The following is a 25062-nucleotide window of genomic DNA, read 5'->3' on the forward strand; positions in this document are numbered from 1 at the left end:
TTACTGAGCCGTGAGGACCCACCTCTGTGTCGCTGCGGCTCCGTTTTATCTGTGGTCCACATTGTATTGGAGTGTGCGCTTTTAGCTGTGCTCAGCCAGACGTTCGCACTGCCTGACTCGCTCCCTGTCGTTTTAACAGATGACCCTGCTAGGGTGGCTTAGTTTTGCGTTTTATTCGGGCAGGGGGTTTTTATCATTTAATCTGAGTGTTTGTTTTCTAGTGATGGTTCTGGCTTTTAGCCTCTGATTTTAAACTGAGTTTTTAATGTGTTCTCGGTGGTTGGCTTTTCCTTTTTTTTTTTTTTTTTTTTCTCTCTCTATGGTCGGCCAACCACCGTCACACTGTGTGATTTTTGTGTGTTTTGTCCGATCTCTGTCGGAGTATTTCTTGTCCTGTGTCGTCTGCCGTCTTTCCTGTTGTCAGTTTTTATTCTCTTTGGGTGGTTTTAATTTTTTTGGAAAAAGGGACCGATGACCGTTGCAGTCTGGTTTCTTTAATCCCACAAACCAAACAACCAACCAAAATTCCCACTAAAGCTGCGTGAACTATCTGGCGATGCACAGTAAAAACGAAAATAACATTGTTGTAAATAGCGAAAAGCGACTGAGATTTTAAATCACTGGTTGTAGCTCCATCGAAATGGTGGGTGATCGCTGACAACATCGTGGATTAGGCAGATACGATATGTACCATGGAAGAATTTTCCTTACTTTACCCCATAATTATGTCTTACTAACGGAGAAACGTGTGAAAACTGTTAAACAAAGAGGCCTTCGGTGTGACGAGGCACTTAATAGTTTCGCAAATCATAAAATTCCCCACAACATTTTTCACGAACCGGTAAAGCTGCATGTTCACACATGGTGGGGTAATGGAATGGCTTCCCCTTCAATCTCCATTTCGAAACAGGCAGCATTCTGATAGCGTGTGGTTATATGCGAAGAGCCGGAAAAAAAATGTAGGCAAGTGACCGGCCGCCTGCAACTGGACGCGTCATTGTGAACGCAGCTGTACACCTACAAAACATCAAAACTTAATTGGCTCACGTGTCACCTGTGCAGCAGCGTGATGATTCGTTGTCGAGCCATACAGAGGAGACTGCGTGCCATACCTGATCATGATTACAGAACAACGTATATATTTATTTGATATGCATTTCCGAAAACAAAATTACATAATTGATTATCCTCACTGTAATGCCAGAAAAGCTATTTAATACAATTTCTTTCTGAAAATTAGTCTTCAGTCCCTATTTTTCATCAGTGGAAGATCTAATTAGCACAGGTCTTTAAATATGATTCGGTCCTTTTTAGATTCCATACGGTTAAAGTCTTCAAACGAGTGCTATTGATGTTACTATCCGAGTAATATAGCCTCATTTATTACTTCATCTGCGTTTTCCTCCTCTAAGGTAGGAAATTACACTCAAAATTCAGCATCTCTTACAGAACCGCATCACAGTAGATTCCGGCCGGAGACGCATTCTATAAATTCAATATCCACAATAGCTCAATCAGGAACTGTCAGTTATGCTTAGTATCGCAAGTAGAGCTGAGTCCTGAAGTTTTTTTTTTTTTCCGGCCATGACACTGCCGGGATCAACTACTGCGGTAAAAATCGTCGACATTGGTGCGAATTGTATTTCAGTTACGTCTTCCGTTTGCACTTCGATGTGACTGGTCCCGCCTTCAGAGGTTTATAAAATTCCGCCACCGATCGCCCGCGGCGCTGTCCGTCAAATTCACGCTCTCTGGCGGCTGTTTCTACGATCTGAGTCTTGCAGTGGCCATGAGCGCAGTCTTGTTTCTCCTGGTGTGCAGTACGGCGGAGTCGGCCTCTTAGAACGTAGATGGTGTAGTGACGCATCACCATCACGCCCCCACGTGGAGTCTAGAGTAGCTGCATACTGGTGAGTATTCTCCTAAGAACCAAAAGCGTTTATTTTACTCAGTAGTTCGGTGCGATGATTACTCAGTTGCGCAATGGTTGTGTTGGCGATGTGTGTTCCATTAAACTAGCTGCATTTAAGAGAGGCAACATGCTGCAGGCGTGGTATCACTGTGACTTCTGTGTGATACTGTTCTAAATGGTACCACGTATTAGGAAACTGGCTCGGGGCGCTTTACGAATGGTTCCGCAATTTCTTTGCACGCAAATAGATGGGAGAGACAGTTATTATTCGTGTGTCTCACAGTTAGCAGTACGAATTATCTTGTGATATTCTCGTGTTTGCGGAATGCTACGGAAATATCGCCGTGATGACCTAAAACACCATAATACGAGTGTATTGGTGAGACTGTTGTTCGTCAGTGAAATTTTCGCGTCATTGTGGGGTTGAAAAAGATTCTCACCTCTTTAATGTGTACAATCTGACGACTATGGGAGAATGTGGTCGCCGTAGTAAAGGCCGGCTGCCTTACTGTTCTTGGAATTACCCCTCGGTAGCATGCGTCTGTAGGGTTTACCGGAGTACATGTTTCGTGAAGGACGTGTTCGACCGAGTGTACAGTCTGGCGCATGCTTCGCGAATATGTTGTAATTTTTTTGGCTATGGGGATACATTCAAGGAAAGTGTACGCATCTGGTTGTTACCTACTGCTACCTAGTGCGAGCTTCATGACTTCCATCGTGTATTTGTAGTACTTCAGTATCGACCACAGGTCAGCATGTCTATTTGTTGGAGCATGCTGTTGGCCACCGTCCGACTACAGTATTTCCATCATTGTTTTTTTTCTTACTTTATTGGTTGTGGCTAACATAAGTTCGCCAGCGTGTGTGTGTTAGGCTTGAGTTGTGGTGCTGTTATAGCTGGGTGCAAGAAACGATACTCCTGTCCGTTTTTCGTGAACTTTTCTTAGTCCTCTTCGTTCTGCTTATACATACACACATGGCGTATTTAGTTAACGGTGCTCCTTTGTGTTACTTCTGAAAAAAAAATGTCAGTCGGTTTGTTTCTAGGTTGGCCGTTTATCTTGGTTTGCATCCTGTGATCACAGCAGGAAAAGCTTACAGGGTTCGATACGCAGCTAACCACCGCTTGCTTGTTTTAGTCAGCTTTTGTAGCGCTAGTGCTTGTTTAGTTGCAATATCGCTGCTGGCATAGTTTTGACGTTGTCATTCAAACTGAGTACAAAGTCAGCACACCAGCTCAAATGTCACCTCGGTTGTATTTGCTGAGTAGCCACAAAGTTGTATGGCAAGGGGTGCCGTTCATTAATGCTAGTTTTTTTAACAAGTGGTGGAGCCCCTCCACGCCCACACCGGCTTGATGGCCAACACAATAGGTCTACTGCCATCTCTGTATAGGGGTTAGTATTCGCAAGAGTGTGGTGTCGCAGGATGTGGGTATTGCGATGTTTGCATACGTCTGGTTAGGGTTAACCATTAATACGCGCTCATCTGGAAATAGATTGGGTCGAAATCGAACGAAGGGTAGTGGTTCGAAGGGCAGAGGGAAAAAAGTGCCAAGGGAAGAAACCTCTGCGACAGTTAGGTCGGGTGGTAATAGCAATAGCAGTAGCGGTTGTCTTGCTGCATGCGATAGGTCGTGCAAGGATAGGCCTTGTTAGTATTAGGTGTTATGAATGTCGATACCTTGGCGTTCTGCGGTTGTGCTGCTCGGCGGCTGGCGCGGGGTGCTGGTACAAAGTCCTCGTTCAGCGTCAGCAACCTGCAGCAGTTAGGTTTATTATCGATCTTGTGTCCAATAGGTCATATACCGGAAGCACAGTGTGAGGGAATGTTGGCAGATTGTTTGTGCGTCTGTGGGCGAGCTCGTCGGTGTCCCTGCTATGGCCTGTTGGTCGGCTGTAATAGCAGCTGGTAGTTACTAGTCAGTGTTGCTGATATACAGGGGATTGCCGACGTTTGTCACTTGTTTGCGTATGTTAACCATAGGTGGCTATGCCCTAGCTAGCAGTGTCTTTGGCCGCTTGTGTTTCCACCTGTGGTTGTGATCGTAGTTTCCCAGAGTGAGGATGAAAGGATTGTTAGTGTCTCGAGTTCCTGTATAGTCGTGTGGCGTGTTTTTTGAATACTTGCTTGAGGGCATCAAGGCGGTATTCATGGTGAAGATCTATGGTGCGTGTGTGGCGTGGAGCGTTGCTAATGATTTGTAGCACTTTGTTCTGTATGATCCGCAGCCGGCGAAGTCGTGTAGGAGCTACATAACCCCAGACCTGAGCCGCGTACGTCATCAGAGGTCTAATCAGTGTCATGTATATGGACCTCGACACCTTCCTATTCAGTGTGCTTTCCCTGTTGAGCATTGGGTAGAGCTGCTTCAGCCTTGCGACGCTCGGTTGGAACGTATTCGATGTGGTCCCCCCATGTGCGTTTCTGGTCCAGCCAGACACCAAGGTATCTGACTATCTCTCGGAAACGTATTGGCCGTGTATGTAGTGTTATTGGTCTACAGTGTTGATGTTTGCGCAGTAGTTTCGGTCTGCGTGTGGACAGAACTGCTTCGCCCTTGTCGACGTTTACTTTAATACGCCATCGCTCCAACCAAGGCTCAGCTGTTCTGAGTGCTGTATGTATTCGTGAATTGATGTTCGGCGGTTTCCAATCTTGGGCACGGATGGCGGTGTCATCCGCTTAGACTGCTAACGTCGTGTTTGTGTTGCTGGGAAGTCATTAATGTACAGGTTAAACAAGATTGGCCCTAGAATGCTTCTTTGGGGTACTCCAGCTTGGATACAGTGTTGTTGATTGTTTATCCTGCACGTTAGTGTTGAAACATCTGTTCGTTAGATATGAGTGTATGAGACGTACGAGTCCGTCCTGGAAACCACCTTCGCTTTGTTTGCGTGTGAGTCCGTTGTGCCAGAGACGGTCGAAAGCCTCTTCGATGTCCAGGAACACGGCCCCTGTGGCTTTGTCAAAGTTGTAGCCGTGTGTTATATGTTCGACTATGCGGAGGAGTAGTTGTGTTGTCGAGTGGTGGTTCCAAGCCGAATTGCTCCTGTCTTAAGGTGTCATTGGTGATGCAATGCCTAGTGTTACGTTTAATATTACTTACTCAACAATCTTGCTGAGTGAACACAGCAGACTGATGGGTCGGTAATTTTGTGGTAGGGAGTGGTCTTTCCCTGGCTTCCTGAACATCTGGACCTTGGCCGCCTTCCAAAAGTCAGGGAGGTGTTGGTGTTTCAGGATGGCATTCGTTAAGTGTGTGAGGTATTCTACGGCTTTATCCGTGAACTCCTGGAGGACACAGTTTTAAATGCCATCAGGCCCAGGGGCCTCTCTAGCGTTAGTGTGCTTGATAGCCCGTGTGATTTCATTTGTGCTAGTAGGTCTAATTTCGCTGCGCGAAGGCTGGGCTACAAGTCGTGTAACCTCCTGGTCCATTTTAAGTGTGAATACTGGGTCTGAGGGAACCAGATTCGGCATGAAAGACGCTGCAAGTGTTGTGGCCAAAAGCTCTGCCTTCTCCTTCGTGGAGTAGGGCCGTCTGGTCCTTGAAACGTGGGAATGTAATATTTCTCCCTGGTGAAGTGTCTGACCAGCTGCCACACTCCAGGACGTGTGGTATCCAGCCCAGCGAGTTTGTCCCCATTGCTCGTTTCTGAATGTATTTTATCCCGTATTATGCTCTGGAGTCTGTTGACGTGCAGTTTATAGAACGGGCGCATGGTACACTGCCAGTATCTCTTGAGGCGGTTCCTCATTGAGATAAGGCCCAGGATCTCCTGGACAGGGCCGTCGAGTCTTGTCTTGGTGTTGTAAATGGAATGACGTCAGTCATTGCGTCTCGGGCGGCAGTTGTGAGAGCCTCCACAGCCCCCATCGATTTGCTGTGTTGTTAATTTCGTGGGTGTCAGGAATGCGACTATCAAGCGTTTCCTTGAAAAGTGTCCAATCGCGCGCTTGTAGTTAAGCATCCTGCGTGGTTCGATGTCCTGCAGCGTTTCTTCCATGTGCAGTATTACAGGCACGTGGTCTGAGTCCAGCCCTTTATGAGGGCTATGTCTAACGCGTCTGGCCTATGTCGAGCCTGTGTAGGCACGAACTTCGGAACGTCAGGCCCAAGTATAATGTAGTTTCAGCCTAGTGCGTCTTCGTACAGTTTATTGCCGTTGGAGGTTCGTATTCGTGAATTCCAATCGGGGTATTTTGCGTTTAGGTCTCCAGCGGCGATTACCCGCTGTGCTATGTTGAGTACTGTGCTGATATCGCGTGTTACTATGTTATTAGGAAGATTTTATATCGATACCAGTGTGGTGTTGGCTCCGTTGAACTTGACCCTGACGGCCGTGGCCTCTAGTCTTTCAAGCGCTGGGGGCTCGATGTTCGTGTGTTCAATGTCTCTGTGCATGAGGATTGCCGTGCCGCCTGCCATCCGCTCGGTCGGTACGATGTTGTTTGCGAGGCGTAAGCAGTGTTTCGTTCACAAGAGCGATTCGGATACCCTTTCGCTCCACGAACGCGGCCATTTCGGGTTTTTGCTTGCGATCCCGTTGGCATTCCAAAACAGGATCTGTGAGTTTGTGTTACCGTCTGAGTTTCGGGGCTGGTGTGGTGTATTATCCATGTAGTAGTGTAATAAGTGGTGTGATAGTGGCTTGGAAGCTAGTCCAGTTACGCGTGCTCGACAATAACTGCATGCTGTGAGACACATCCCCTGACCTTCGTGACTATTTCTGTGGTCATGCGTCCGGGGAATAATGTTTCCATTATTCTCTGGAATGTTGACATAATGTTGGTCATGTCGGCCTGTGTTTTGTTGGTAGTGTTAGCGGCCGCTTGTTCCTGTGTTGGCGTCTGGTGAGGGCTGGACTCTGTGTTGGCTGTTCGTGTGACAGTTGTGGGCGCCTGTGTACTTTCTGAGGTGAGTGGGTGTGTTGTGTGGGTTGTCGAGTTGGTGTCCGGGTTGTGTTCACGAGTGTCGGTGTCCTGTTGTCTGTGTACTTGTTATGGTGTGATCGTGTTCCTCCTGTTGCGGCTGTTTCTCCTTCTCCTCCACTGGCGTTGTGGTCGTCCCTGCATTGGTTCCCCCTGCGGGTTTGGGGGTTAGAATAGGCCCGCGGTATTCCTGCCTGTCGTAAGAGGCGACTAAAAGGAGTCTCAAACGTATCGGCCTTATGTGATGGCCCTTTGTCGGGTTTGACCTCCATATCTCAAAATTTTTCCGAAGAGCGAGCCGATTGGGGAAGGGCGCCTTACTTGGTGCATTGTGTCCATGTTGTGTTGAGGACTTTGGCCATCTTATTCGTCGTTGCATTGCAGTCCTGCCCGCTCTCCATCGCTTGGGCATGGATGCGCTCCTGCGTGCTCCTTCTGCCAAGCACTGTGCAGGGCCATTTTCTGCACTGGCGACGCCCATGGACCACATGTCACCTAACATCCAGCACGGTAGCCAGTCCGTTGTGGTGGGGCCGCCATGTGCCCTCTTGGTAGTAGCCCCCTGACAACACAGGGATCGCTCTGCTGATGCCTGCGCCGTTAACTCCCCACGTATGCCAAGGAGTAGATGCCCATCTCCCTGGGGCATCGGGACTCCCGGCAATGGCCATCCTGCCAGGTGGCCCTTGCTGTGGCTGGGTGGCGCCCGTGGGGAGGGCCCTTGGTCGGAGTAGGTGGCATCAGGGCGGATGACCCGCAATGAAGCGTGGTACATCATCTCTCGCTGGCGGCCAGCCGTCAGCAGTCTCTAAGCGTTCGAGAGCCCATTTTAAAGGTAACGTTTATGACCCCAAATCGTTCCCCTCCCTCGCCACACCATGGGAGGAACGACATGCATTGCGTGACAGTGAGACGTATTCGCCCAGATATCTTGTCTGTACCAGAGCTGATGGGGAATCTTCTCTATCCGTGAAGCCTCAGTTCTTTGTAGAACATTTAGAGGACAAGTTCGGTGAGGTGGAGGGCTTGTCCAAGATGCGGTCTGGATCGGTGTTGATAAAAACGGCATCCTCTGCCCAGTCACGGAGGTTGCTCAATTGTGACAAGTTGGGGGATGTTTCCGTTAGCATCACGCCGCATAAGAGTCTGAACATGGTCCAGGGTATTATATTCCACCGGGATCTTCTTCTGCAGTCCGACGATGAATTACGCACCAACCTCGAACGACGAGGTGTTCACTTCGTCCGGCGCGTCCATCGGGGTCCGAGGGATAATCAGGTCGCCACCGGCGCCTTCATCTTGGCCTTTGAGGGTGATGTCTTACCCGAAAAGGTTAAGGTGATGGTTTACCGTTGTGATGTGAAACCATATATCCCTCCTCCGATGCGGTGTTTTAAATGCTGGAAGTTCGGGCACATGTCATCTCGCTGTACTTCCAGCATGACGTGTCGGGATTGCGGACGTCCTTCGCATCCCGATACTCCATGTGCCCCGCCTCCTATCTGTGTTAACTGCGGAGAACACCATTCCCCCTGCTCGCCGGACTGCAGGATATTGCAGAAAGAACGGAAGATAATGGAATATAAGACCCTGAACCGGCTGACCTACCCCGAGTCTAGACGGAAATATGAGAGGCTCCATCCTGTGGCAATGCCCTCAACCTACGCCGCTGCTGCAACGACGGGTCTCCCGTCATCACGTATCGGCTCTACGATCGTCAGCCTCCACCGGCCCCCTTGCTTGTGGGGGGCACTTCACACCCTGTTGCTCCTGCTCCATCTTTTCCAGGAGCAACACCCTCCCAATCATCGGGGACATCAGCTACCCCTTCCCAGCCGGAGAAGCGTAAGACTTCTTCGGCTGCTCTCGCTAGGAAGGGATCCCTTGGGGACCTCCCTTCGCAAGTTCCGACCAGTGCAAAAGCGGACGCCCGCAAGTGGTTGAAACAACCGCCAGTCCCTGGTCGTCGGGCCTCGCGGTCGTCGTCTGTCCCTGAGACTGACCCAGTGAAGCCCATGCAGCCTGAACCGCCGAAGGCACAGCGTGACAAGCAGAAAAAGAAGAGTCCCCAAGACCAACGGTATTGCGGTGGCACCGATCCCACCGCTTCCTACAAGCTCTGCCTCTGAGGACGAGGTGGAGATTCTGGCGTCCGCTGAGGACCTCGCTCTTGCCGGTCCCGCGGACGCAATGGATGGCATTTGCACGGATGCTCCATCAGAGGCAGCAGGTGACCCAGTGGCGTAATCTGCCTTCCCAGTCCCTTCACGCCTTTCCCAGCCATGGACAACACCATCCTCCAGTGGAACTGCAGCGGTTTCTTCCACCATCTAGCTGAGCTCCGCCAACTTATCAGCCTTCACCCTTTCTTCTGCATTGCTCTCCAGGAAACTTGGTTTCCAGCAATGCGAACCCACGCCCTTCGTGGCTATCGGGGTTATTATAAGAACCGAGCAGCTTATGAAAGGGTGTCTGGTGGCGTCTGCATATATGTTCTTCACACTCTGCACAGCGAGTCTGTCCCTCTCCAGACGCCTTTAGAGGCTGTCGCTGTACGCGTGTGGACGCCACAGGCTGTTACCGTCTGCAGTCTTTACATTCCACCGGATGGTGATGTCTCGCAGCATGTCCCGGCTGTACTGGTCGCCCAATTGCCGCCACCTTTCTTGCTATTGGGCGACTTCAACGCCCATAACCCTTTGTGGGGTGGGTCAGTGGCAACAGGTCGAGGCGCCATCGTTGAGCACTTATTGTCGCAGCTCGATCTCTCGCTGTTAAATGATGGTGCCTTCACACACTTCAGTGTGGCGCATGGCACCTACTCCGCCATTGACCTTTGAATCTGTAGCCATAGCCTCTTACCGTCTGTCCACTGGAGTGTGCATGACGACCTGTGTGGTAGTGACCACTTTCCGATCTTTTTGTCACTACCACAGCGTCACTCTTCTGGGCGCCCTAGCAGATGGGCTATGAATAAGGCTGACTGGGACTTGTTCTCCTCCACTGCCGCTTTTGAGCCTCTCTCTACCGATGACATTGATGCGGTGGTTCAATCGGTCACCACCGGCATCGTTACTGCCGCCGAATCTGCCATTCCCCATTCCTGTGGGTCCCCTCGGCGGAAGGCTGTGCCTTGGTGGTCGCCTGAGATCGCTGAAGCGATTAAAGATCGCCGGCGGGCGCTCCAGCGTCACAAGCGCCATCCCTCCCTCGACCACCTTATCGCATTCAAACGGCTGCGTGCGCGGGCCCGCCTCCTTATCCGCCAAGGCAAGAAGGAGTGCTGGGAGCGGTATGTGTCCACGATTGGCCTCCATGTCACTCCATCGCAGGTCTGGGCCAAGATTCGACGCGTCTACGGCTATCGGCCACCTGTCAGCGTCCCTGCGCTCTCACTGAATGGAGCAGTTTGTACTGACTCCGACGTCATTGCAAATCGCTTAGCAGAGCATTTTGCTATGAGTTCCGCTTCTGCGAATTACCCCCAGGCCTTCCGCTCCATTAAAGAGCGGATGGAACGTCGGAGCCTTTCGTTTCGCACCAACTACCCAGAATCTTACAATGCTCCATTTAGTGAGTGGGAATTTCGCAGTGCCCTCGCTGCTTGCCCTGATACCGCTCCTGGGCCAGATGGCATCCACTGTCAGATGCTGAAACACCTTTCAGTGGACTGCCAGCGGCGCCTTCTCGATCTTTACAACCGTCTTTGGGTCGAGGGGGTGTTTCCGTCGCAATGGCGGGAAGGCATTGTCATCCCCGTTTTGAAACCTGGAAAGAACCCTCTGGAGGTGGACAGCTACCGTCCCATTAGCCTCACCAACGTTCTTTGCAAGTTGCTTGAACGGATGGTGAGCCGGCGCTTGAATTGGGTACTGGAGTCTCGGGGCCTTCTGGCTCCATCTCAGGGTGGGTTCCGTAAAGGCCGCTCCGCCGCCGACAATCTGGTGAGCCTGGAGTCGGCCATCCGTACTGCCTTTTCCCGCCGTCTTTTTCGACATGCGGAAGGCGTACGATACGACGTGGCGTCATCACATTCTTTTTACGCTTCATGGATGGGGTCTTCGGGGTCCTCTGCCAATTTTTATCCGCAATTTTCTGTCGTGTCGTACCTTCCGCGTGCAAGTCGCGGCCTCGTATAGTTCCTCCCACGTCCAGGAGAACGGTGTGCCACAGGGTTCCGTTTTAAGTGTCTGTCTGTTTTTAATAGCCATTAACGGTCTTGCTGCAGCCGTGGGAAACTCTGTCTCCGCTTCCCTGTATGCTGACTACTTCTACCTTTATTACAGCTCTCCCGGCATTGCAGCTGTTGAACGTCAGTTACAGGGCGCTATCCGTAGGGCGCAGTCTTGGGCTGTAGCGCATGGGTTTCAGTTTTCGGCAGCCAAGACCTGCGTTATGCATTTCTGCCGGCGACGTACTGTCCACCCGGAGCCGCAGCTTTCTCTTAACGGCGAACTTCTTTCGGTGGTGGAATCACACAGGTTTTTGGGGGTGGTTTTCGATGCCCGGTTGACTTGGCTGCCTCATATCCGGCAGCTCAAACAGACGTGTTGGCGGCATCTCAATGCACTCCGATGTTTGAGCCACACCCACTGGGGAGCCGACCGCTCTACCCTGTTACGGCTCTACCAGGCGTTAATCCAGTCCCGTCTGGATTATGGGTGCCTCGCATATGGCTCAGCATCCCCATCTGCGTTGCGGGTGCTGGACCCAATTCTCCACAGCGGGATACGCCTTGCCACTGGTGCTTTCCGCACCAGCCCTGTGGACAGCTTACTCGTGGAGGCAGGTGTCCCTCCATTGCGGTTCCGACGCCAACGTTTGCTGGCCGCTTATGCTGCCCATGTTCTTAGTTCGCGCGGGCATCCTAACTATCATCTCCTTTTCCCGCAGTCGGTCGTCCATCTGCCGGAACGTCGGCCCCGGTCGGGTTGTCCGATCGCCATACCCGTCAAGGAGCTTCTCTCCGAGCTTCGGCTTGTCCCTGTTCCGCCTCCTTTCCGGGCACCTCTGCGTACACCCCCGTGGTGCGTTCCTCGCCCTTGCCTTCGGCTAGACTTGGCACAGGGCTCGAAGGACTCAGTCCCTCCAGAGGCCTTCCGCCACCGCTTTTATTCCATCCTGGCCACGTATCAGGGCTCTGGCATTGTTTACACCGACGGCTCGATGGTTGCTGGTCGAGTCGGTTATGCGCTCACTCTAGGGGACCTTTCCGAACAACGTTCCTTGCCGGATGGCTGCAGCGTTTACACTGCTGAACTGGTCGCCATCTGTCGAGCCCTAGAGTATATCTGCTCCTGCTCATGTGAGTCCTTCGTTATCTGTAGCGATTCCCTGAGCGGTTTACGAGCACTCGACCAGTGTTTTCCTCGTTCCCGTCGCGTGATGGCTATCCATGAGTCCCTGCATACTCTTGCGCGTTGCGGCCGCTCTGCGGTCTTCGTGTGGACCCCAGGCCATGTTGGGATCCCCGGCAACGAGAATGTTGACCGGCTGGCGATAGAGGCGACTAGTGCAATATCTCTGGACGTTGGCCTCCCGGAGACAGATGTGCAAGCGTTCCTACGCCGCAAAATTCTGGACCTTTGGGACACTGAATGGCGCGCCCTGCCTTCACGCAACAAACTTCGGGCCATCAAGGGGGCTACCGGTGTGTGGCGCTCCTCCTTGCGTGTCTCTCGCAAGGAGTCTGTTGTCCTCTGCCGGCTGCGCATTGGGCACACTCGGCTTACGCACGGCCACTTATTGCGCCGTGAGGACGCGCCTCTATGTCGCTGCGGCTCCGTTTTATCCGTGGTTCATGTTTTATTGGAGTGTCCGTTTTTAGCTGCGCTCAGGCAGTCGTTCGCACTGCCTGACTCGCTCCCTGCCCTTTTAACAGATGACTCGGCTATGGCTGACTTAGTTTTACGTTTTATTCGGGCAGGGGGTTTTTATTCTTTACTCTGAGTGTTTCTGTTTTTATCTTATTGTTTTGTGTTGATTCCGGCCTTTGGTCTCCGGTTTTAAACTGATCTTCTAATGTGTTTCAAGTGGTTGGCTTTTCCTTTTTATTTCTATGGTCGGCCAACCACCGTCACACTCTGTGTGGTTTTAGTTCGTTTTGTCTTGTCTTTGTCTCAGTTTCTCTTGTTCTGTATCGTCTGTGATCTCTTCTGTTCCTCGTGTTTATTCTCTGTGGGTGTTCTTTGTCTTTGGAAAAAGGGACCGATGACCATAGCAGTCTGGTCCCTTTAATCTCCCAAACCAACCAACCAACCAACCTGCATTGGTGTGTCTTCTGTAGCCTGTGGTGGACTGCAGTCCGCGATCTCAGGGGGTAGGGTTGTGTTGTTGCTGCTGGTGTGGTGATGGTGGTGGTGTTGTTGCTGCTGGTGTGGTGGTGGTGGTGTTGTTGGTGGTGTTTATGTTGTTGTTGTTGTTGCTGCTGCTGCTGCTGCTGCTGCTGCTGAGTCTGCCAGTGGCCACTGCAGCGAAGGATACTCCACTTCTTACGGGGCGCGGGGGCGGTTTCGGAACTGTGATGGCGGTAGGTTTAGCGTGTTCGGCTATTTTGCGCCTCAGAGCTGCTTTGTAAGCACTGCACACCCCTGTAGTTCGCCGGATGGGCAGCACACCAGTTGGCGCACTTGCGAGGTGCTGTATGGGGAGTTTGCAGTGTTGGTTTGTGTGACCGCCAGCGCAAATACAGCAGCGGGGAGCGAAACCGCATCTGGTACCCACGTGCACAAAGCGCTGGCAGTTATGGCATTGTTGGGGGGTGCGCGGCGTGTTGTAGATCTCTACATTGACGGCCATGTGAAGAAACAACTTCAACAGGTCGCGGGACTTGGCCGTGTCGGCCAATTCCGCCATGTAGTTATGCGACGGTCTTACTGTGCCGAACTATGACATTCGGTTTACCCGAATGCACCCCCACCCGAGAGTTGAGAGTTCTTTGTGTACCGAGTCGGTCGGGGTTCGTGACTGTATCCCCTTTATCACGTACTGCTGTGTACTTTCAAGGACTGTTCTGTACGTGAAGTACTCTACCTTCCTTTCTTTAAGAAAGTCCAGTAGATTCAAGTAATCTGACTTGTACGCCACGTACAGTGCGGCGTGTTCCCCAGTGAGCTTAGAGTAGTATGTTGTGGCGTTGTGTTTCTTATTAAATTCCTTGTTTCGGAGACTGAGGTCTCCGTAGTTGTGTATGATGACTGGTGGGAAGCCAGTCGCGGTGTTGTTTGGGTTCTGCGTAGCACCTTGTGTGTTTGTGTGTGTGTGTGTGTGTGTGTGTGTGTGTGTGTGTGTGTGTGTGTGTGTGTTTGTGTGTGTGTGTGTGTGTGTGTGTGTGTGTGTGGGTGTGCTGCTGCCTGCGTGTGTTCACTGCCTGTCAGCTCTGCGATCAGCTCTTGCTGTTCAGAAATCTGCTTGTCCTTCAAGGCCACCTGCTCTTGAACGGTGGACAGTGGGACGGAAATGATGGCGGCAGTAGCCGGCATTTCAGACTCTTGGGCCCCTGACACTGAGATTACCCTAGCAAAGAACGGGAGAGTCCCACTGGGGAGATTTGCAACCGTACTGTTAGGAAGTTGAGCCGAAACGCTTGCCACTTAGCGCCCAGAAGCGTTAAGTGGCTTGCGCTAGCTCGTTCGTTCCTTTTACTGTGTGTCAGGGCGCTGATGACCTCGATGTTGAGCGGCCATAAACCCCAACACACACACACACACACACACACACACACACACACACACACACTAGCTCGTGCCTCTCAGGAGATTATCACCGGCAGCTACGCCAGTTGCAGCTTATTTGTGACCACTCCGAAGAGCTATCTGACGGGCAGCTACGCCAGGTGCAGAGAGCAGCGTTCCGCTCGGGTCGGCTGTTCGACTGTGGGTCACTCATTGTTGCTAGTGGGGACACATCGTAATATAATGCCGTTATTTTCTGAAACACATACGCGTCGTCAACACTTCATTATCAGAAGTTCTGGACGAAATAATCATATTATGCGTTTCTGGGGAAGCGTTAATAGCAATGTTCCATTTGTTTCCCGTCGCGGGTTTTTACATATCGACAGCCAATAGTCCAATACTGACATCAGTGGGAATAAGACTGTTGATTATTCAGAACTTTCTGATCACTGTTTCCACCTAACTCTCAGCAGTTGTGGCATTGTAGCCCATGGCCTCTTGTTCCAGCAAGAAGACGCAAGTGTGTCTGGTGTGTTTGTAAGTATTGTGATGGGTTCAACTTATTCTTTAGACGTTTCAGGAGGATTTTGAAAGTGTTATGGTGACTGATCCACCCAAGTTTGCTGTAAGTGTTCAGCCAGTTAAGTTTCCCTGCGTCATTATTTTCTCTATGATAGATGTCGGTACATTTTAATCCGATGTGAAGCACCATTAAGTTATTCTTACCTTCCGTTATGGCTAGTGAGATGTTGAATGTGGGTCATGTTCGGAATGGGTGTTATTTTGTGGTATTACCACATATTGTGACAAAATGTTTAATTATTTCATTCTCGTTAGTATGTTCTTAGATGTTTAAGGGCGTTAATAAATAACTTCGCCGCTGATTGCCCGTGAGCTCCAACCACAAATACACATTGTCGAGGACTGTGGGGGTATACACGCAGAAAGCGATACCGAATACTTCTGTTATTAAATGAGTACTGGCATACTGGAACGGTGTGCGCACAAAACGTCCACTATTTAAGAGTTTCGCTCCGCTAACGGGACATGTGTTGCGGAGGCCCATGAGGTACTGGGTAGCAGCGTGATGGAAGACAGACCACCCGACTGCTCACGCACGTCCCTCTTTCGTAGGTGTGTAAACTTAAGGACGACCACGTGATTGCACTCGGTGCACTCCGTAAGCGGCATCTAAAAGGTGTTCCACAACATAATGTTCACTCTACAGTGCGCCTCATGAAACACTTGACAGACTCGACCTAGGGCGTTAGTTTTGAGCAAAGTACAATAACGTTACATGGAATAGCGTAAGGACAGGAACAACTAAAATTACTCTGTTCTGGAGCTGGTGGGCTTATTAAATAAACCTGCAGGAAATGTGCCACATAGAAGTTTCATCCTAGACCATCAGTGTCCTTAAAACGTAGATGCTACAGTGCGTGGCCTGTTCATTGGTGCTGCGTGTTAGTGGGTCTAAAATTGTTGGTGGTGCATAAAGAAGGGTTCAAAGTTCCACGAATTCCCCCCCCCCCCCCCCCCTGCGGGTTCGGGGGTTAGAATAGGCCCGCGGTATTCCTGCATGTCGTAAGAGGCGACTAAAATGAGTCTCAAATGTTTCGGCCTTATTTGATGGTCCCCTGTTTGGTTTGACCTCCATATCTCAATTTTTCCGAAGAGCGAGTCGATTGGGTAAGGGCGCCTTACTTGGTGCATTGTGTCCATCTCTAGTTGAGACCTTTCGCCAGCTTATTCCTCCTGGGCATTGCAGTCCTGCCTGCTCTCCATCTCTGGGGCATGGATACGTTCGTGTGTGCACTTTCCGCCATGCAATGTCCAGTGCCAGTTTCTGCACTGACGGCGACCATAGACTACATGTCACCTAAAATCCACCATGGTAGCCAGTCCATTGTGGTGGGGCCGCTATGTACCCTGTTGTTTGTAACCCCCTGACAACACAGGGATCGCTCTACTGATGCCTGCGCCGTTAAATCCCCGCGTATGCCAAGGAGTAGATGCCCATCTCTCTGGGGCATCTGGACTCTTCCATTCAGTATCCCACATTTTGGTTGAATGCCCCCTTCTTTTGGCCGTGTGCGCTAAGTACAGACTCCCCCACACTATACATTTGATGTTGGCTGACGATTCCTGGATGGTCTCTCTGGTTCTCGGTTTCCTCTGGGAAAGTGGTTTTTATTCTGTTTTAAGGTTTTTAATCTCTGATATTCAGGCAGGGCGGTGTGTGTTTGGGTGTCTCCCACTGTAAGCAGTGTTCGGAGATTCCCAATTCACTTCCCTGACCGAAATCCTGTTTTCTTCCCCTTTTACTCTGTTTTAAAGGTTTGGTTAGTCTCCTTTTCCCATATGTACTTTCTACATTCTAGCGGTTGCACCTTTCAAGTCACAGGTGGTCTTGCCTATGCTGCTTCAGCATAGCGTTAGGTTCGTTCTCTTGCTGAATTCCCTCGTTTTGTTTTTACCATTGACAACATGACTGCCCCTTTACGTTTTTAGCCTTTCCGCTTTTACTGTTCTGACTTTCCTGAGATGTCACATTAGCGGAATGGACTAAATTGGAAACGAGGGACTGACGACCTTGTTCTTTGGTCCATAAACCCTCAAACAACCAACCTATTCTTAGTTCGTACGAGAGGTGATAGGGAGTATTTTCTATCCACAAAGCCTCAGTTCTTCGTCGAGCATTTAGAGGACAAAGTTGGGGAGGTGGAGGGCTTGCCCAAAATGCGCTCTGGGACAGTGCTGATACAAACGGCATCCTCCGCCCTGTCACGCAGGTTACTTGCTTGTGACAAGTTGGGGGATGTTAACGTTACTATTACACAACATAAAGAGTTTAATTATGGTCCAGGGTGTTCTTTTCCATAGGGACCTCCTTTTGCATTCTGATGACGAGCTGCGCGCCAACTTAGAGCATAGATGTGTTCATTTCGTCCGGCGCATTCATCGGGGTCCAAGGGACAATCGGGTTGCTACCGGTGCCTTCATCTTGGCCTTTGAGGGTGATAAAATACCGAAGAAGGTCAAGGTGATGGTCTACCGTTGTGGCGTCAAGCCCTATATCCCTCCCCCGATTCGGTGCTTTAAGTGCTGGAAGTTCGGCCATATGTCTTCCCACTGCCCTTCCAGCCTCACAGGTCGAGATTGCGGACGCCCATTACATCCCAATACTCAAAGCACCCTGCCTCTCATCTGTGTCAACTGCGGAGAGCATCATTCATCTTTCTTGCTAGACTGCAAAGTCTTTCAGAAAGAGCGCAACATCATGGAATATAAGACCCTGGACCGACTGACCTATACCGAGGCCAAACGGACGGACATATTATAGACTACATCCTGTGAGAATGACACCTTCTTACGCCGCTGTTACAACTACTGTGCTAGGCCCATTAGTTTCGAGATTTCCACCCAGCTCGATGAGCAGTACAACTCCTCCTGCACCCTTGCCTGTGGGGGGGGGGCTCTACCCACCCAGTTGCTCCTGCACCACCTACCTCAGGAGCAAGATCCTCCCACCCATCTGTCAGTCCATCCCCACCTCTCAGCTGGAGAAGCGTCTAACGTCTTCCGCTACTCTCGCTCGTAAGGGTTCCCTTGGATCCCTCCCTGGCCAGGCTTCCAAAAGCAGGAAAGATAACGCCAGACAGTGGCATAAGTCCCCAGCAGCGACTGGTAGTAGGGCTTCGCGATCCAACTCCGTCCTGGAGACTCAATGGTGAAGCCTTCCCAGCTGGTGAAACCCAAAGTTCAGCAAGAGAAGTCCAAGCTAAAGACCTCTAAGGCCAAAGAATTTGGGGTGGCACCGACACCACCGCACCCTTCGAGCTCTGCGTATGAGGATGAGGTGGAGATCCTGGCGTCCACTGAGGACCTTGATCTCGCCCGCCGGTCAGACGCCATGGATGTCACTCGTGGAGGTACTGAAACGGTGGCAGCAAGTGAACACATGGCCTCCCCAGTCCCTTCATGTATTTCTCAGCCATGGAAAATACCATCCTGCAGTGGAACTGAAGCGGTTCCTTTCATCATCTGAGTTCTGACAACATATCAGCCTTCACTCTTTCTACTGAATTGCTGTTCAGGAAACAAGGTTTCCACCAATGTGAAACCCAAACCTCCGTGGCTATCAGGGTTATTATAAGAACCGGGCAGCTTATGAAAGGGTGTCTGGTGGCGTCTGCAGTCTTCACCTTCCACCGGATGGTGACGTCGCGCAACTTATCCTGGCTGCGCTGATAGCCCAATTGGAGCCACCATTCTTGTTACTGGGCGACTTCAACGCCCATAACCCTCCGTGGGGTGGATCAGTGGCCACAGGTCGAGGCGCCACAATTGAGCGTATATTTGTGGGGCTGTGTTTCGATTTTGAATGGCGGTGCCTACACAAACTTCAGGGTCGCGCACAGAACGTACTCCGCCATCGACCTTTTGATCTGCAGCCCTAGCCGCTTACCTACTGTCCACTGCAGTGTGCATGACCACCCGTGTGTTAGTGACCACTTTCCGATCTTTCTGTAGCTGCCACAGCGTCTCTCGCCTGGGCTCCCTTGTAGGTGGGCTATGAATAAGGCTGCCTGGGACTCGTTCTCCTCCACTGCCGCTACTGTCCCTGTTTCTCATATAACCATTGATACGGTGGTTCACTCAATCACTACCAACATCGTAAATAGCCGCAGAATCTGCAATTCTCCGTTTTTCTGGGTCCCCTCGGCTGAGGACAGTGCCTTAGTGGTCGCCTCAGATCGCTGAAACGATTAAATGTGGCTGGTGGGCACTCCAGTGGCACAAGCGACATCTCTCCATAGAACACCTCATCGCCTTCCAACGGCTGCGTGCATGGGCCCGCCGCATTATTCGCCAACGCAACCAGGAGTGCTGGGAGCGGTATGTGTCCGCCATTGGCCATCATGTCACTCCCTCGCAGGTCTGGGCAATGATTCCTTGCCCCTACGGCTATCGGACCCCTGGCAGTGTTCCACCGCCCTCACAGAATGGAGCAGTTTCCACTCACTCCGACGTAATTGCCAACTGCTTGGCAGAGCATTTGGTACACCGTCGCCCCCCGCCCCCACGCTCCGTCTCCCCCCGCCCCCACGCTCCGTCTCCCCCCGCCCCCACGCTCCGTCTCCCCCCGCCCCCACGCTCCGTCTCCCCCCGCCCCCACGCTCCGTCTCCCCCCGCCCCCACGCTCCGTCTCCCCCCGCCCCCACGCTCCGTCTCCCCCCGCCCCCACGCTCCGTCTCCCCCCGCCCCCACGCTCCGTCTCCCCCCGCCCCCACGCTCCGTCTCCCCCCGCCCCCACGCTCCGTCTCCCCCCGCCCCCACGCTCCGTCTCCCCCCGCCCCCACGCTCCGTCTCCCCCCGCCCCCACGCTCCGTCTCCCCCCGCCCCCACGCTCCGTCTCCCCCCGCCCCCACGCTCCGTCTCCCCCCGCCCCCACGCTCCGTCTCCCCCCGCCCCCACGCTCCGTCTCCCCCCGCCCCCACGCTCCGTCTCCCCCCGCCCCCACGCTCCGTCTCCCCCCGCCCCCACGCTCCGTCTCCCCCCGCCCCCACGCTCCGTCTCCCCCCGCCCCCACGCTCCGTCTCCCCCCGCCCCCACGCTCCGTCTCCCCCCGCCCCCACGCTCCGTCTCCCCCCGCCCCCACGCTCCGTCTCCCCCCGCCCCCACGCTCCGTCTCCCCCCGCCCCCACGCTCCGTCTCCCCCCGCCCCCACGCTCCGTCTCCCCCCGCCCCCACGCTCCGTCTCCCCCCGCCCCCACGCTCCGTCTCCCCCCGCCCCCACGCTCCGTCTCCCCCCGCCCCCACGCTCCGTCTCCCCCCGCCCCCACGCTCCGTCTCCCCCCGCCCCCACGCTCCGTCTCCCCCCGCCCCCACGCTCCGTCTCCCCCCGCCCCCACGCTCCGTCTCCCCCCGCCCCCACGCTCCGTCTCCCCCCGCCCCCACGCTCCGTCTCCCCCCGCCCCCACGCTCCGTCTCCCCCCGCCCCCACGCTCCGTCTCCCCCCGCCCCCACGCTCCGTCTCCCCCCGCCCCCACGCTCCGTCTCCCCCCGCCCCCACGCTCCGTCTCCCCCCGCCCCCACGCTCCGTCTCCCCCCGCCCCCACGCTCCGTCTCCCCCCGCCCCCACGCTCCGTCTCCCCCCGCCCCCACGCTCCGTCTCCCCCCGCCCCCACGCTCCGTCTCCCCCCGCCCCCACGCTCCGTCTCCCCCCGCCCCCACGCTCCGTCTCCCCCCGCCCCCACGCTCCGTCTCCCCCCGCCCCCACGCTCCGTCTCCCCCCGCCCCCACGCTCCGTCTCCCCCCGCCCCCACGCTCCGTCTCCCCCCGCCCCCACGCTCCGTCTCCCCCCGCCCCCACGCTCCGTCTCCCCCCGCCCCCACGCTCCGTCTCCCCCCGCCCCCACGCTCCGTCTCCCCCCGCCCCCACGCTCCGTCTCCCCCCGCCCCCACGCTCCGTCTCCCCCCGCCCCCACGCTCCGTCTCCCCCCGCCCCCACGCTCCGTCTCCCCCCGCCCCCACGCTCCGTCTCCCCCCGCCCCCACGCTCCGTCTCCCCCCGCCCCCACGCTCCGTCTCCCCCCGCCCCCACGCTCCGTCTCCCCCCGCCCCCACGCTCCGTCTCCCCCCGCCCCCACGCTCCGTCTCCCCCCGCCCCCACGCTCCGTCTCCCCCCGCCCCCACGCTCCGTCTCCCCCCGCCCCCACGCTCCGTCTCCCCCCGCCCCCACGCTCCGTCTCCCCCCGCCCCCACGCTCCGTCTCCCCCCGCCCCCACGCTCCGTCTCCCCCCGCCCCCACGCTCCGTCTCCCCCCGCCCCCACGCTCCGTCTCCCCCCGCCCCCACGCTCCGTCTCCCCCCGCCCCCACGCTCCGTCTCCCCCCGCCCCCACGCTCCGTCTCCCCCCGCCCCCACGCTCCGTCTCCCCCCGCCCCCACGCTCCGTCTCCCCCCGCCCCCACGCTCCGTCTCCCCCCGCCCCCACGCTCCGTCTCCCCCCGCCCCCACGCTCCGTCTCCCCCCGCCCCCACGCTCCGTCTCCCCCCGCCCCCACGCTCCGTCTCCCCCCGCCCCCACGCTCCGTCTCCCCCCGCCCCCACGCTCCGTCTCCCCCCGCCCCCACGCTCCGTCTCCCCCCGCCCCCACGCTCCGTCTCCCCCCGCCCCCACGCTCCGTCTCCCCCCGCCCCCACGCTCCGTCTCCCCCCGCCCCCACGCTCCGTCTCCCCCCGCCCCCACGCTCCGTCTCCCCCCGCCCCCACGCTCCGTCTCCCCCCGCCCCCACGCTCCGTCTCCCCCCGCCCCCACGCTCCGTCTCCCCCCGCCCCCACGCTCCGTCTCCCCCCGCCCCCACGCTCCGTCTCCCCCCGCCCCCACGCTCCGTCTCCCCCCGCCCCCACGCTCCGTCTCCCCCCGCCCCCACGCTCCGTCTCCCCCCGCCCCCACGCTCCGTCTCCCCCCGCCCCCACGCTCCGTCTCCCCCCGCCCCCACGCTCCGTCTCCCCCCGCCCCCACGCTCCGTCTCCCCCCGCCCCCACGCTCCGTCTCCCCCCGCCCCCACGCTCCGTCTCCCCCCGCCCCCACGCTCCGTCTCCCCCCGCCCCCACGCTCCGTCTCCCCCCGCCCCCACGCTCCGTCTCCCCCCGCCCCCACGCTCCGTCTCCCCCCGCCCCCACGCTCCGTCTCCCCCCGCCCCCACGCTCCGTCTCCCCCCGCCCCCACGCTCCGTCTCCCCCCGCCCCCACGCTCCGTCTCCCCCCGCCCCCACGCTCCGTCTCCCCCCGCCCCCACGCTCCGTCTCCCCCCGCCCCCACGCTCCGTCTCGCCCCGCCCCCACGCTCCGTCTCGCCCCGCCCCCACGCTCCGTCTCGCCCCGCCCCCACGCTCCGTCTCGCCCCGCCCCCACGCTCCGTCTCGCCCCGCCCCCACGCTCCGTCTCGCCCCGCCCCCACGCTCCGTCTCGCCCCGCCCCCACGCTCCGTCTCGCCCCGCCCCCACGCTCCGTCTCGCCCCGCCCCCACGCTCCGTCTCGCCCCGCCCCCACGCTCCGTCTCGCCCCGCCCCCACGCTCCGTCTCGCCCCGCCCCCACGCTCCGTCTCGCCCCGCCCCCACGCTCCGTCTCGCCCCGCCCCCACGCTCCGTCTCGCCCCGCCCCCACGCTCCGTCTCGCCCCGCCCCCACGCTCCGTCTCGCCCCGCCCCCACGCTCCGTCTCGCCCCGCCCCCACGCTCCGTCTCGCCCCGCCCCCACGCTCCGTCTCGCCCCGCCCCCACGCTCCGTCTCGCCCCGCCCCCACGCTCCGTCTCGCCCCGCCCCCACGCTCCGTCTCGCCCCGCCCCCACGCTCCGTCTCGCCCCGCCCCCACGCTCCGTCTCGCCCCGCCCCCACGCTCCGTCTCGCCCCGCCCCCACGCTCCGTCTCGCCCCGCCCCCACGCTCCGTCTCGCCCCGCCCCCACGCTCCGTCTCGCCCCGCCCCCACGCTCCGTCTCGCCCCGCCCCCACGCTCCGTCTCGCCCCGCCCCCACGCTCCGTCTCCCCCCGCCCCCCGGTATTCCTGCCTGTCGTAAGAGGCGGCTAAAAGGAGTCTCAAACGTTTTGGCCTTAATGTGTTGGTCCCCTAAGGGGTTTGACCACTACCACTCAACATTTTCTGTTTGTGCGTACCATTTGGGGAAGGATGCCTTGCGTGGTGTATTATATATCCATCTTGTCCTAACATCTGGCACACCCGATATTGTCATGGAGTTGGACTTCCATCGGGCTTCTGGCCACATTGGCTGCAGTGTGTTCCGGGTAGCATACATTCCCTCCATTGTGCACTTCCATCTTTGCCCTCATGATGTACATGGATATGTCGACACCCGACATCCAGCACGGTAGCCAGTCTGTTGTGGTGGGGTTGTAGTGTACCCTCTTGGTGGTAGCCCCCTGACTACACAGGGATAGCACTGATGATGCCCGAGCTGCTGCCCCCCTGCATATATCAAGGAGTAGATGCCTATTCCTCTGGGGCATCAGGACTCCCACCAAAGGCCATCCTGCCAGGAGGTCTTACTTGTGGCTGGGTGGTGCCCGTGGGGAGAGCCCCTGGTCGGAGTGGGTGGCATCGGGGTGGATGACCCGCAATGAAGTGTGGTACATTATCTCTCGCTAATGGGCCTCCACCAGCAGTCTCTACGTGATCGAGGTCTAAACTCAACAGCAAGCAATTCAATCCAAGATCATTTCCCTCCCTGGCCACTCCATGGGAGGAACACATGGCTAAAGACAGCAGTGGAGATTATTCACCCCGGTACCTTGTCTGTATGCGGGTCGATGGTGAATCTTTTTTGCAAACTAAGCCTCAGTTTTTTGTGGAGCATTTAGAGGACAAGTTCGGGGAGGTGGAGGGCTTGTCCAAAATGCGCTCTGGGTCGGTTCTCATCAAAAGATCATCCTCTGCAAAGTCACGGAGGTTGCTCACTTGTACCAAGTTGGGGGATGTTTCTGTCACCATCACTCCGTATAAAAGTTTAAACATGGTCCAGGGTATTATATTCCACAGGGATCTTCTTCTGCAGTCCAACGATGCATATATCCCTCCTCCGATGCAGTGTTTTAAATGCTGGAAGTTCGGGCACATGTCATCTCGCTGTACTTCCGGCATCACCTGTTAAGATTGTGGCAGTCCTTCCCATCCTGATACTCCATGTGCCCCGCCTCCTATCTGTGTTAACTGCAGAGAACACGATTCCCCTGCTAACCGGACTGTAGGATCTTCCAGAAAGAAAGGAAGATAATGGAGTATAAGACTCCGGACCGCCAGACCTACACCGAAGTAAGGCGGAAATATGAGCGACTACATCCTGTGCCCGTGACATCCACCTATGCTGCTGCTGCAACACCAGTATGATCCTCTCCCATGTCGTCACATACTCTTGCCTCTCAGCTATGTCAGAATGAACTGGCCCCCTTGGTTGTTGGGGCACTTGCCCCTCTATTGATCCTGCCCCACCTACTTCAGGAGCAACACCCCCAAAACCATCGGGGATATTCGTTCCCCCTTCCCGGCCAGAGAAGCGTGAGACTTCGTCGGCTACTCTAGCCCGGTAGTGGTCCCTCGGGGCCCTCCCATCCCTGGCTATGCCCAGTGCCAAAGCGGACACCCGCAACTTTTTGAAACAGTAACCGGTCGCTGGTCATAGGGCTTCTCGGTCGTCGTCCGTCCCTGAGACTGACCCAGTGGGACCCTCCCAGCCTAAACCACCAAAGGCACAGCGCGAGAAGCAGAAGAAGACGAAACTCCCCAAGGCTACCGACATTGCAGTGGCACCCATTCCACAGCTTCCTACAAGCTCTGCGTCTGAGGATGAGGTGGAGATTCTGGCGTCCGCTGAGGACATGGATCTCGCCAGTCCCTCGGATGCAATAGAAGCTGTTGTCCAGGTGGTGAATCAGTAGCAGCAGGGGCCCCGGAGGTGTAATCTGCCTCCCCAGTCCCTTCACGTCTTTCCCATCCATGGCTAATAACATCCTCCAGTGGAACTA

At 55.6% G+C, this 25062-nt stretch overlaps 1 protein-coding gene across 1 annotated transcript; it reads left to right on the forward strand.

The window, feature by feature from the left end:
* Positions 1-1584: 1584 nt before the first annotated feature.
* Positions 1585-23102, forward strand: LOC124775169 (basic proline-rich protein-like). The gene is made up of 2 exons (XM_047250009.1): positions 1585-1611; positions 19578-23102. The coding sequence occupies exons 1-2, from the start codon at positions 1585-1587 to the stop codon at positions 23100-23102; spliced, it is 3552 nt and encodes a 1183-aa protein (XP_047105965.1).
* Positions 23103-25062: the final 1960 nt, after the last annotated feature.

Source organism: Schistocerca piceifrons, chromosome 2 (genome assembly GCF_021461385.2).
Source record: "Schistocerca piceifrons isolate TAMUIC-IGC-003096 chromosome 2, iqSchPice1.1, whole genome shotgun sequence".
NCBI classification, from domain to species: domain Eukaryota; kingdom Metazoa; phylum Arthropoda; class Insecta; order Orthoptera; family Acrididae; genus Schistocerca; species Schistocerca piceifrons.

What these genes read in the sequence shown, in the direction of transcription:
- LOC124775169 (XM_047250009.1), top strand. Translation starts at nt 1,585, where the DNA reads ATGACACTGCCGGGATCAACTACTGCG. An exon ending in TGCCGGGATCAACTACTGCG is followed by an intron (nt 1,612 to 19,577) that starts GTAAAAATCGTC and finishes ACTGCTTGGCAG; the next exon opens with AGCATTTGGTACACCGTCGC.